The 13,632-nt window shown below is 36.0% G+C and overlaps 1 protein-coding gene across 3 annotated transcripts in view; it reads right to left on the minus strand.

Moving 5' to 3' along the window:
- Positions 1-390: 390 nt before the first annotated feature.
- dachs (unconventional myosin-IXb-like dachs) overlaps positions 391-13,632 on the minus strand; it is a 269,952-nt gene continuing 256,710 nt past the window's right edge. For all 3 annotated transcript variants that reach the window (XM_072534244.1, XM_072534245.1, XM_072534246.1), the window contains 2 exons: positions 11,288-11,538; positions 391-8,627 (listed from right to left, as the gene is read on the minus strand). In XM_072534244.1, coding sequence (XP_072390345.1) covers positions 6,587-8,627; positions 11,288-11,538 — 2,292 coding nt within the window. In that variant the 3' untranslated portion in view covers positions 391-6,586. The remainder of the gene's footprint in view (positions 8,628-11,287; positions 11,539-13,632) is intronic.

Consider the following 13,632-nt stretch of genomic DNA (forward strand, 5'->3'; position numbering starts at 1 on the left):
TGTGCTCCAACCTAATTTTTGATTTTGTTCTAGAATGCTATGTTGCCGGTTGTATACAAACGAGGTTGACAATATTATGACTTCAGACAAGGCCACTAAATAGAATACAAAACTCCTAATGTGAAAAAACATTTTTATGAACTTGCAATTTTATTTGCAATTCTTAAATTATTAAGGCCGTTCATCGCTATTCTCGGCATAGCTAAATTCCAATGTAAAAGTGTAAATAAAGTAAACGCAAAAACTATGGCAGATATTGAGATAATTCTTTTTTATATGATAGGTCTTAAAAAATTCTAGTACACTAACTCTTTATAAATTGATAAATTGTTTTAAACAATTTTTTTTTTAATTTTTTTTTGTTTAAAATTAACTTAAAAAAAATTAAAAAACATAAACTATAACACAAAGCAGCTATTTTGTTTAAACTTTTTTAAGAAAAGCTCGAAGCTTGTGCTAATAGTTATCTCTCTCGGACAACACAGGCTGTCTTTGTTGTCGATATCTAGCTACCAGGTATATACCCTACACTCTCTCGTAGGGTCATAAATAATGTTGAAGTGCTTGATAAATGGACAAAGTTTATTCAGATTTAGAGTATTGACAAATCAGAGTATTCATAGTTTTTACAATGAGTAGTTCACGAAGACGTTTATGTGACCCATGTAAAAATCAATAAAATTATAATAATATAATAATAAAATTATCAGAAACATTTACTACAATCAAACGGCCAAAATCAAAATAGAAGACCAGTTAACTGATAAAATTGCAATAGAACGTGGAGTACGACAGGGCTGTATTTTGTCTCCATTGTTGTTCAATATTTATTCTGAATGGGTATTTAAGGAAGCTTTAGACGGTTGTGCGAAAGGAATACTAATAAACGGTGAATGGTTGAATAACATTAGATATGCAGATGACACTATAGTTTTTGCCGATAATCTGAATGACTTACAGATATTAACAAATCGCATAACAGAAGTCAGCAACAGATACGGACTAGCTCTTAACATAAAGAAAACCAAATTTATGACAATTAGTAAAAAACCAATACTAAACGCTCAACTTACAATCAACCAACAGAATATCGAAAGAGTCGAGCAATATACATATCTAGGCACCAATTTAAATAGCCAATGGGACCACTCAACAGAAATTAAACAGCGAATAATAAAAGCAAAAGCAGCATTCGTTAGAATGAGAACTATTTTCAACAGTCGAGACATATAATTAAAAACAAAATGCCGTCTATTGAACTGCTACATATTCACAGTTCTGCTCTACGGAATGGAAGCATGGACACTGACTGTTGCATCTATGAATCGGCTCGAAGCTTTCGAAATGTGGTGTTATAGGCGCATCTTACGTATATCCTGGGTTGACAGAGTTACTAATGTGGAGGTCCTGCGTAGAATGGGGAAAGAATGTGAAATTCTCATGACCGTCAAAACTAAAAAGTTGGAATATCTAGGTCATGTAATGAGAAATCAAGAACGTTACGGCCTTCTCCAGCTGATTCTCCAAGGGAAAGTAAATGGTAAGAGAGGACCGGGAAGAAGACTCATTTCCTGGCTTCAAAATTTGCGAAAGTGGTATAACACGACTACCACTGAACTGTTCCGCGCTGCAATAAGCAAAGTGAAGATAGCCGTGATGATCGCCAACGTCCGGAACGGATAGGCACTTTAAGAAAAAGATGTAAAAATCGACGAAAATTGGCGAAATTGTATGTAGACCAGTGGTAAGTACCTATTATTTAATTTAATTTTTTGTTTGAATAGAAATATTTTCTGTTGATTTGTGGCATTTTCCGTCTAAATTTTTATAACGTTTTTACAATACGATTTGCTTATATAATAATAAAGTATTATGCAGAAACAGCGTAAAATTTCATGTAATTAGCCAGTACATTTTATTGTATTTCAATCATAATTCTTCTCTTTTCTTCTTTACATGAGCTCAGTGTAATACCCAAATATTTTGCAGTAAATAGAAGAGAAGCTCATGGACAATTTTTATAATACAGCCATGGAATTAATGATAGCTGCTGGAAAAGAAGAAAAAAGTCTAGCACGAGAATGGGGTGAAGTTAATCCAGAAGATAACAAAGCTGTTATTACCGTAATAGCTGATGGTGAATGGTACGAAGATCAAATAAGTCTGTATTTTCAGCCAATTCGGGTGTGGCTTGTATTATAGGAAAAAGGACTTAAAAGCTATTGTGCTGAGGCGTAAAAAACAAGTATTGTTATGTGTATGTGCGTCAAAAAATGCTATTGCTCAACATTATAACGTTGTTACAAAAATTATAACGGTACTTCAACTGCGATGGAAAAGTGCTATTGTTGTAGAAGTCTTTAAACAGAGCATACGAAAGCACAATTATACAATATTTTATTGCTGATGGCGACAGGCATCATTCATTGTTTCTTCTATCTATTCCTTTGCAATTAAGATATGTACTAAAAAGTAATGTACAACGCTTAGGAACGGCAATTGACTGTGCTGTTAAATATCACCGCGAAAACAATTCCAGTGACAATATAAAAATAATTTGTTTAAAACATGATACTGAAAACACTGGGTATCACGTGTTCGGCGACCACAAAAATTAGACCAGGAAATTAATTATACTCCTGAAATGCAAGAGTTTGTTTTGTTGTCCAATATTACATCATTCAGCAATAGGCTTAAATATCATACAGGTTTAATAAAAAACGCCACCAATAATAACGCCAAAAGCTTCAATTCTGATATTGCAAAATTTGTTGGAGGTAAACGAGAAAATCACACCAAGAGAGGTGTCTATCAGTTAACGTGTTTGGCGGTAGCAGTATCGTATAATTCACGGGGAAATTATATAAATAATATATTACAAAATATAACAAAAGTGCAACTGGTTCTTACCAAAATTATTTGCTCAAAAAAAATTAAAAAATGGGTCCAACAAACAAAAAGACAAAAAAAATATATTAAAAAACAAACAAGTAATAATAAACCTGATAAAGACTATGCCCTAAATGCAGAAGAGTTAGTTCAGTTATTGGATGAAGACTTCGAAGCAAAAAAACAATTTTTAAAAAATCTACAAAAAATATCTCAAAACAGATTTTTAATAATACAATGGCTCAAAATAACAGTGCTGCTTGGTATATATAACGTCAGCAATGGTTAACGTCCAGTAATTTCGGTAAAATATCTAAATTACGAAAAAAAAAAACAGACAGAACTAAAACTGTGGAAGCAATATTGAATCCAACGTTTTGTGGAAATAGAATAAGGAATTGAGAACGAACCCAAAGCAAAAACAATTTTAAATATTAATAATGAACTATTAGAACTTTTCATAGATGATGAATATCCCTTTCTCGCAACCAGTCCTGATGGTTTATTAGGTGACTCAGGCAAAATTGAAATTAAATCATGTAAAGCAAGAGAACTTACTTTGAAAGTAACTATTGAACAACAAAAAATTAAATTTTACAAACAAAAAGCTGGGCATTCACGTTCTGACTTGCGGTCCCACTTAGTAGGACTACTAGTTGGATATTCGTCTCCACTCCACTCATGCTCCGACTTGATATCCAACTAGCGGTTCAAGGTCCAACTTCAGTTCTAGTTTGTTTTCACGACGGTGTACATCGCTTAACCAAAAAATGTATCAAGTAAACACTACGCAAAATATAATTACTCTTCTTCTTCTTCTTCTTCTTTTTATATAGACATGACTCTGTCTGTTTTTCAATGTGCATCCAGTAAGTTTTCGTTCCATCGTTTTCGTGGTCTTCTTACTGATCGTCTTCCTATTGGGGAACCGTCTCTTGCCGTCTTTACTACTCTATTTGTTGTTATTCGGCTTATATGATCGTTCCATTCTGCTCTTCTATTTCTTACCCAGTTCTTGATGTTCTCCACCTTGCATCTACGTCGTATATCTGTACTTCTAGCTATGTCCCATAGTGTCTTACCATCAATTTTTCTAAGTGTTTTCATCTCTGCTGTTTCCAACATCCTTTTTGTAATCTCTGTGTCAGGTCTTGTTTCTGCTGCGTCTGTCATTATTGGTCTAATGACTGTAAATTCTGCCTTTCGTTTCTTTCCCGATATTTTTATTTCTGCATATTGTTTCATTTAGGCAGCCTGGGGCTCTGTTTGCTTTATTCACTAGATCTTCTACTTCAGTTTCGAGCTTTCCGTAGCTAGATAATGTGATGCCTAGACATTTAAACTCCATCACTTATCTGACCTTCCAGCTCCAATTTACATCTTAGTAAATTTGCTGTTGTAACCATTCATTTTGTCTTTTTTAGGGAAATTAACATGTTAAATTTTCTGGCGGTTATATTAAGTTGGTGCAGCATACGTTGTAAATCTAAACTATAATTAGGAGGAGTAAAATGTCAACATTCTGCTTGTTATCCTTATAATTTGAAAAAAGAAGAAAAAATGTTGGATGAAGAAATTGTTTGTTGATCGTGTGAACTATTGTGACACAAAAAAACCTACCTACAAAAACTACCTCAGAATGGACAAATTCACTTTTTCGCTATTACTGGAAAAAGTTGGTCTAATAATTTCCAAAAAGATACCGTCATGCGTGAATGTGTCAGTACTGAACAACGCCCTGTAGCAACTGTACGCTTTCTGGCCACTGGAAGGTCATTTGAGGATCTGAAGTTCAGCTATAAAATATCTCCACAACTATTGGGAAAGGTGATACCGCAAACTTGCAGGACTATAATAATTTTTCGTGCAATTGAAAGTTATTTTCTATTATTTATTTGCGAACTATTGATCTTTGCTCAGCGATGTCGGACAGACAGCACCAATTGAGATTTTGTTTGGAGCTGATGCTGTAAGCAAATTGTGTGCAGGGAGGAAATATCAGTAACAAAGTGATCTTGTAGTAAATTTACTATTTTAATTACGAATAAGCCACAATATGAGTTAGAAATTAAATGTAATTGACGTTTGGACTTCCACATCGGAAATCGTTATCAAAATATTCCGAAGTTGAAGTCGACACGTCAAATAAATTTAATTTCTAACTAATATTCAGGCTTATTTCCAATTAAAATAGTAAATTTGCATAAGATGCCACAAGAAAATAATTTTAGAACAATATAAAGAAACAGTTACTTCTAATTTCAGTGCAACTATGATTTAATTTTCGTTGTTTGTTGATAATTCTTCTGTAGCCAATCCGGAGTGTTGGAAATTGTACCTGTGTGGGAGTGTCTAAAATAGATCTACAGAAAGGAAAATGGTTAGCCCTAACAAAAAGTAGATGATGATTAAGAATCGTGTATTTTAATAGGGGTAATTTTCGTGCAATTGAAAGTTTATTTTCTACTAAATATTTGCGAACTAGGGATCTTTGGGTAAAGTAATTCATAGAAATTTCATACGTAACACGTGCAGAAGGTCAACTGACAGAGGAAATTTTCGATCCGACCTGTGATCCGACTTCTAACTTCACCATTCACGCTCCGACTTCGTCGCCAGTCGGAAGTCGTCCCTCAGTCCCTCTAGATGTTCCGACTCCAGTTGTCCAACTAATCCAACCAGCCTACTCACGGTCCGATTTCGGATTCAACTGCGGAAGTTGGACCACTAGTCGGACTAAAAATCGGAACGTGAATGGCCTGTTTAATGGACGGTCAATTGCATTTTAAAAGAACTGGTTCCTATTACTATTCAGTGCAAGGACAGTTGTTTATATCAAATAGAAAATACTGTTATGCACCACAAAAGGTATTTTATTCGAAAATATTGATAAATATATCGAACTGCGGGAAAATATGCTACCAAAATTGCAAGATTTTTATTATAATTTTTATTTGAAACACCTTCTAAAGAGACATCACACATAAATCTATATTTATATAGACTCATTTTATCGATTTTAATGATCGTGATACTAATCAAATTTTTATAATATATAATTATAATCTTTTTCTATAATTTTCCATTTTCGGTAAACTTTAATCTACGTTAAAATTCAGACAGCGAATTTTTCCGTAAAAAAAGTGACAAAAAAAAATATGTATGTACCTTTGTTACGTTGTAAATTTATTAATAGATAATATTACTCTGGTCTGTTATTCTAATTACCCATAATACCACTAAAGAGAAGTTTATGGTTTTATTGTGTAGCCCCAAACATGTCACTTCAGGGGGTGTTCCGGTTGTATAATCGGCTTAAGTAAAAGATGAAAGCGTTTTTCACCTGGACTTAAAAGAGATATCTAAACGACGCCTATAAATATGCCTTATAGAATATTACTCCATGAACAGATTTTGTTTCCGTAAAGAAAGAAATTTTTGAAATAGAGAGAGCCTACTGAAATCCACCGTTAGGATTTTCGAGGATGGACCTTAACATTAAAATTCTGGTACCAAATAATTCCTGGTCTACTATACAGACTACGTACTATAGTGCACCATGTAAGTCGATTCTTATATAAAAATACTGTTCAGTGTATAATTACGAAATATACATGTTTTAAATTAAATAAAATAAACTTAAAAGCAAATATATCAGTACCTGTCATAAAGTGACCGCGGAAGACAAATGGCAAGATTAAATATTAACACTTTGTTTCAGTTCTAAAAACTGAAAGGGCACATGAAGCGTACAATGTTTGTGTTCAACGATTAAGTGACCTCTACGATGTGAAGCTCCTACTACTAATACAGTATCTCCTTTTAGTAAAACTGGACCATCGTCGCCAGTAGTAGTATCTTCGGGATATGTCATTTTCATGACTCTGGTTTGCGGGTAACCCAGCTTGGTATTTCCTGTTACAGTATACGATCTACTAGGAGGAACAGGAGGAGGCCGCTCCAAATCCAGTCCGAAGAGATTACAGGTTTGTTGAATGATTTTCGCATCGCATTTTTCATTAGGATCTGGCGGTGGAGTACCAGCGATGGGCTGAGGCCTTGGTCTTGTTCCTCCGATTGCTGTTCTAGATACTGGTGGTTGATTGACAGTTTTTTCTCTCCGAATAGCTGACATTCTATATCGACAATGCCAGCCTCTCCAACAACACTGTATTAAAGTAGCTGCTTTCTGTCGCGTTTCAGACCTCAACTTTTCAAGCTGCTGCCTTATTCCCTCGCTTAAAAAGATATGCCTCTTTCCCATAGCGTAACTTGTTGATACAAGACTTTGTTGTTTGCCTATGGAGTCCATAACATACTGAAGAATTAAATTACAGTCATCTGTTACTTTTTCTTCAGTTCTATTAAGTTTAGCAAAAGGCGCCAGACAACGATACCTCATGTTAAAAGCCTTAAATCTCATTCTATGAGGATAACCACCAGCCATCAGATTAACAGTTTCAAGCACTTGCAGAGATCTGATTTGCCGTACTACTATACCTCTTTCAAATCTATTGGCTGCTTCTTGTGAGTTACTGCAAATACAACGGACAAAATGTGGCCTTGCGTGCACCAGAGTACGCAACAAGTTGTCGAGACGAGTATGAAAGTCTTGTGTTAAAGTCGACACTGGTTCATCTCCGTTTAAAAGATCTGTGTGGGAAGTCGGAGATATTCGGAAACTTACTCCTCTCGGAACCGTTTCCACTGAATATAAAGCTTTAAGCTCGCTTCCGAATAAGTGTGTCGCAAAACCAAAATTGCAACTATGTTTATAAAACACAGCTACTAAATCGTCTGGTATAACATCTTTGTTGGTGTCCAGAAAGTCTGTTGCGTCATACACAACTTTACCAGCAAAATGTTGGATGCAAAACAATCTTGGATCAATTGGTTTCGGATCGAAAAGTCTAGAATTATTTTTGTGCTGAACTTTTATCTTTGACACATATGACTCGGCTGTACCACGGATAGAACATTCAACATCAAGCATACTTAGCAAACCAGTCCGCAAAGATGACACCAAATCAATGCATGGTACGTTATCCACATAATCTACTTCCACCTCACAATTGATACCTTCATCCCTACAAGATTCTATACTCGACTTGAATATATGAGTATTGTAAAAGTGCTGCATAGTTTCTGCACATAAATTAATACAAAGGTGTTCCAGTTGACTCGGCTTTGGTTCTTCGAAACCAAACATATCAAGTATTCCTATAAAGCCATCAGTCGCGTGTCTAATGGCGTTATTTAATGCTGCCATTGACTTACTCCCCGCGTTAGTACTTCCCCCTATAGTAGAAGCATGCTGACTCGTAACTTCCGCTTGATTATGAACCGATTCATTAGAGTCAGAACTTAGAGTTCCTAACGTAGATCCTAACCTCTTAAGACTATTAGCTCTACGAACTATGGTAGCTACAGTACGACAATATAAAGCTTTAGCGAGACAGTCTCTTGTCATGTTTGACATATTTGCATCACACACGGATTTTACGAGCTGACCTCTAGCGTTGTGAGTGCGAGAAGTGAGGCCGCGGAAGAGGGCGCCACCGGATACTCCTAACAGTCCAGCGACGGCGTTTAGTTCGGCTTCGCCTTTAACATCGACTTCCAGACCTTTTCCGTCCATAAATTGCACATTTCCCAATAGAAGAACTGCTGCCAGAACCCGTACTACGTCGAGGAATGGTATGCCTAAGATTCCCAAACAGTTTTTCCAAGCTTGAAATCTGCAAATAAAAAATACCGATTAATTCAATGACAAGCTAAAACTGAATATACTCGAGAACCTCCTCTCAGCTATAACTAATGCACTACACTATAAAGCCATGGAATATCCCACTTCCACACAAGGTATTCAAATATAACCCAACCAGGTTAGTGACATCAAGATTGTAGAAAAAATTAGATTTCTACCAACCGAGAGAGCAGGCAGCATTCCGATCAAATTGTGGTACCAATGATCACCTCCATACAGTAAAGACACTCATTGAAAAATCTATAGAATACAACAAACCTCTTGTCCTCACTTTCATAGATTTTCATAAAGCGTTCGACACGATCGAAATAAACAGCCTTATAGAAGCAATGAATGACAGCAGGATTGACCATAGGTATAGTGAACTTATTTACATTATTTACAGAAATGTCACTATGATTGTTAAGATACACGATAAAACCTAACCAATCAAACTAAAACGTGGGATAAGGCAAGGAAATACATTGTCACCGAAATTATTCAAAACGGCATTAGAGAATGCCTTTAAGATGGTCAATTGGGACCACAGAGGAGTAACAATAGATGGCGAAAAGCTTAACCATCTCCGTTTCGCAGATGACATTGTCCTTATCACAGATAATTTAGGATAAGCCACAGATATGTTAAATGAATTGGACTTTGCATGTTCGAAGGTGGGCCTCAAAATGAACTTAACCAAAACTAAGTTTATGACAAGTATGTTCCCCTTTTTCCCCTTGGTCCGGAGGAATGGCTTCGATCGACCTTTGTAGCCATACCTAAAACACCAAGTACAAAACACTGATCAACACCGCTTAATAAGCTTGATAAATCACATTACCAAAGTTTTCACCAAAATCATACACAGTAGAATATATAACAAATGCGAAGAAAATATATCGGAGTCACAGTTCGGATTCCGAAGCACATTGGGCACAAGAGAGGCGATCTTCAGTCTGCAAGTTTTAATTCAAAGATGCAGAGACATGCACAAGGACGTCCACTTGTGCTTCATCGACTTCTCCAAGGCGTTTGACAAGGTCAAACATGATAAACTCATGGAAATGCTCAGGAAGATGCATATTGATGGCAAGGATCTGCGCATAATAACCAGTCTCTATTGGAACCAAAGTGCTGAGATAAAGATGGGCAACTTACACAGTGGGAAGATAGATATTAAAAAGGGTGTACGACAGGGATGCGTCCTCTCGCCGCTCCTGTTCAATATATACTCTGAACAAATCTTCAGAGAAGCACTGGGAGAAGTTTCGGAGGGTATCAAAGTAAACGGAGAGGTAATCAATAATATTAGATATGCTGACGACACAGTTATTATCGCAAATGACTGCAACGAGCTTCAAAGACTCATGCAAAGCATACACACAGCAAGTCAAGAATATGGTTTAGAACTCAATACAACCAAAACTAAATGCATGCTCATCAGCAGAACACAACAACCTCCGATGCAATTGACATTAAACAACCGAAAAATAGAACAAGTGGAGACATACACATACCTTGGAACCACAGTCAACACAAAATGGGACCAGTCAACAGAAATAAGATCACGAATTGAAAAAGCGCGAAACGCGTTCAACAATATGAAAAAGTGGTTCACAAGCAAAATCTCAATGGAACTAAAATTAAGACTGGTCAAGTGTTATGTCTTCCCGGTCTTGTTCTATGGAGCAGAGGCATGGACCACAACGGAAGCCACCCTGAAGAAACTAGAATCCTTTGAGCTGTGGATATATCGCCGTATTCTTCGGATATCCTGGACAGACCACATCACTAACGTAGAAGTAATGCAGAGAATAGGCAAAAGCAAAGAAATAATCTTCACCGTAAAGAAACGGAAGCTTGAGTACTTCGGACATGTCATGAGGCATACTAAGTACTACATACTAAGTAGGCTGCTACAATTAATAGTCCAAGGAAGCATCGACAGTAGGAGGGGACCGGGAAGAAGACGACACTCATGGATGCATAACCTGCGACAATGGTTCGGACTAACATCGACCGAACTGTTCAGAGGCGCCGTAAACAAAGTCAAAATAGCCTTGTTAATAGCCAACGTCCGAAACGGATAGGGCAAAGGAAGAAGAAGATGGTCCCCTTTAACTATTCAAGCCAAAGTGGTAGAACTGGTGGAGAAATATACGTATTTGGGTCATGAATTAAGAATCAGCAGGGATAACCAAACTTGAATTACTTTAGCGTGGAATGGAACGATCTATGCTGGGAGTGACGTTGCGGAACCGAATAAGAAACGAGAATTTGCGAAGAAGGACGAGTATTGCTGATGTTGTATATATAGCGGAACTAAAATGGAACTAGACAGGCTATGTACCGAAAATGAATGATTCACGATGGATAAGTAAAATCACAAATTGGAGGCCAAGAGCAGACAAACGTAGTAGAGGAAGACCACCTATACGTTGGGCTGACGACATCATGCGTATCACCAAAAATTAGCAACAAAGAGCACAAAACCGCAAACAATGGAGGAGTTTAAGGGTGGCCAATGTCCAGCAGTGGACGTGATAAATGAAGGCTTGATGATGAGAAAGGCATAAGGTTTTCGTTGCAAGTTTATTTTGTGCTTCGATAATTTTCGTCAAATTTATTGTATAATTACAGTTTTAAACTCACCTATTCGAATCTTCAACAGTATCCTGCCTTGTATCTCCATACTGAAGATACCTCAACGAAGTTATCGTTTGTGCTTCTAGATTAAGTTTAGTCCGCTCCTCAGTCGATAACCCAGCGAGCATTTGGTAAAATATATGGTAATTTTTTTCACCTGGTAATGGTCGTATCACTCTAGTTTGATCCAAAAAGTAACAGTGAATTTTTGTGCGGTATAAGGCTCCATCAGTTACCTGAACTTCTATGAACTGACCCTAAAACATTAACAAAAATTGATATTATTTATTTTAATTCAACTAATAATGTAAAGCATCTTCAGCGATATTTCTTCATAAAATTTGGCCATGGCCTATAGCCAAATTTTTCAACGAAATGCCTCTGACGATGCTCTGAGAGCGAAAGTATTTGGGCAAGATTTAATAAAAGAATTGTGCAGGATATCTGACTTTTATTTATAAAATATTAAAATAATAAGAAACGAGCAAAATGATGCAATGCAGAATGTAATCGAGCACCACAAGAAAGAAACGAAGCACACAAAAAATACATGGAAAGAAGAATTAGAGGAAGGAAAACAATTTCGGAAAAAGTACAATTAAAGACAGATAAAGATTGTTAAGCAGAGCCCCAAACAAAAAAAAACTTAAATCAAAAGGAGGGCCTCGAAATGCTTGAAATGACTAGGGATGCCTAAAATCTGATAAACATCAGTAGCGAAGAAAGATTATCCAAAACTAAATTAATGTCTGGCAAATGACGGAGACAAAAACCATAAGATAAACGTATGTATAAGATAAACTGTTAAATCAAGACACAAGACAGTTGTAATTTTGTTACCAAAAGCTGTATGTTTGTTGAGTAGTATAGTAAAAATGTACATTTTCAGTAATTGCCAATTTAATTGAAGTAAAGTCTTATGTAGGGTAAACTGGTCCCTAGTAAGACGTTTTTATTCAAAAGTATATAGCACCTTGATTAAGCGTTTTTAAATTATAATAAGGGTACCTATGCATGGGTATTGATGTAAGGAAGCAAACTAATAATAATTTCAAGTAATCTTCTATTTATAATAAATGTTATTCAACTAGTCCCACTATGTAGTCCCACATAGTGGTCCATAGTCTGATTTTTAATAAAAAATATTTTTACTCTATTTTAAATTGGAAAAAATTCACAGGGAACATAAACTGGCGAGCAGCCCTAGCTGTACTTCCACCAATGGCAGGAGGGGTCAGCTTTAGTAAAATATCTTCTGCTCCTACGGTATTTGCATCGGGTTTGTCTGGGAAAACAAATTTGCCGGCCATAATTCTCTTCATGAAAGAGATATTATATTCATTTTCACATATCTTAATAACCTAACTGACATAATGTTTAACAGTTTTTTTGTCATGTATCTTACTATAACATAGTCCTGATTTTGAATAGACAAATCTTGATTTTCTGATGTGTAGCTTCCTAAATCGCTAAAATTGTTGCAAATCTTCACGTTTAACTTTTTTAGCCTTCTGCTACTTCTCTTCTAAAAGTATTTTTTTATCCAATATTTCTCTGTATCAGGTTATTATTTCTGACTGTAGCGTCTTTCTGCTTTTCCTAAGGTTTTTTCTAGGAGCAGCTTTGGCATGTGGCCTAATTTGCTGAGGGGTAATTATAATGGATAGGCCATTAATTGAACTGACATGTCGTGGTTCTTCTACATCTTGAACATCTACATCCTGAACATCTTCCACATCTTGAACACCTTCGTTAGCCTTATTTTCGTTACAATTTCCATTTTCATTTTCTTCGGGTCTATCAGTGATATAAGATGACATAAAATCACTCTTTGAAAAAATTTGGGAATTCAGGGGTGCTATGCCTGTTTTTTTTAAATCCGTTGAGAATGTTGACAGGAGTGAATGCTTTAGGGTAAGCGGTACCAACAACACTACAAACATCATAAATGCTCAAGGTATGGCACGATGATTTAGCATCCAGTCATCAACTCCTCGGTTATAAAAGCTTCTAAATGAAAAGAAGCAGCTCACGTCAGAATTCTGTCTCCGGCTTCTGCACATAATGTAGCCTTTCTTAAATAATTTTAAAGTGTTTGTTTGTCCTTTTGTAGTGTAGTGTGATGTACCTTTATATGTTTATGACATTTTGTTCTTGTCGGATAGGCCGCAATTGACGAAATGCCCCTGAAGATGATCTAGGGATCGAAAGTACTTGGGCAAGATTAAATTAAACTGTGCTCGATATATGTCTTTTATCTGATCAAAGTTCATTTATTCGAGCGTTCAACCTTATATTTATTTAAAATACAAATGACCAAAACTTTTATCAAAGTGGTAGAGCTAGGTTTA

The sequence above is a fragment of the Diabrotica undecimpunctata genome, chromosome 6 (assembly GCF_040954645.1).
Source record: "Diabrotica undecimpunctata isolate CICGRU chromosome 6, icDiaUnde3, whole genome shotgun sequence".
NCBI classification, from domain to species: domain Eukaryota; kingdom Metazoa; phylum Arthropoda; class Insecta; order Coleoptera; family Chrysomelidae; genus Diabrotica; species Diabrotica undecimpunctata.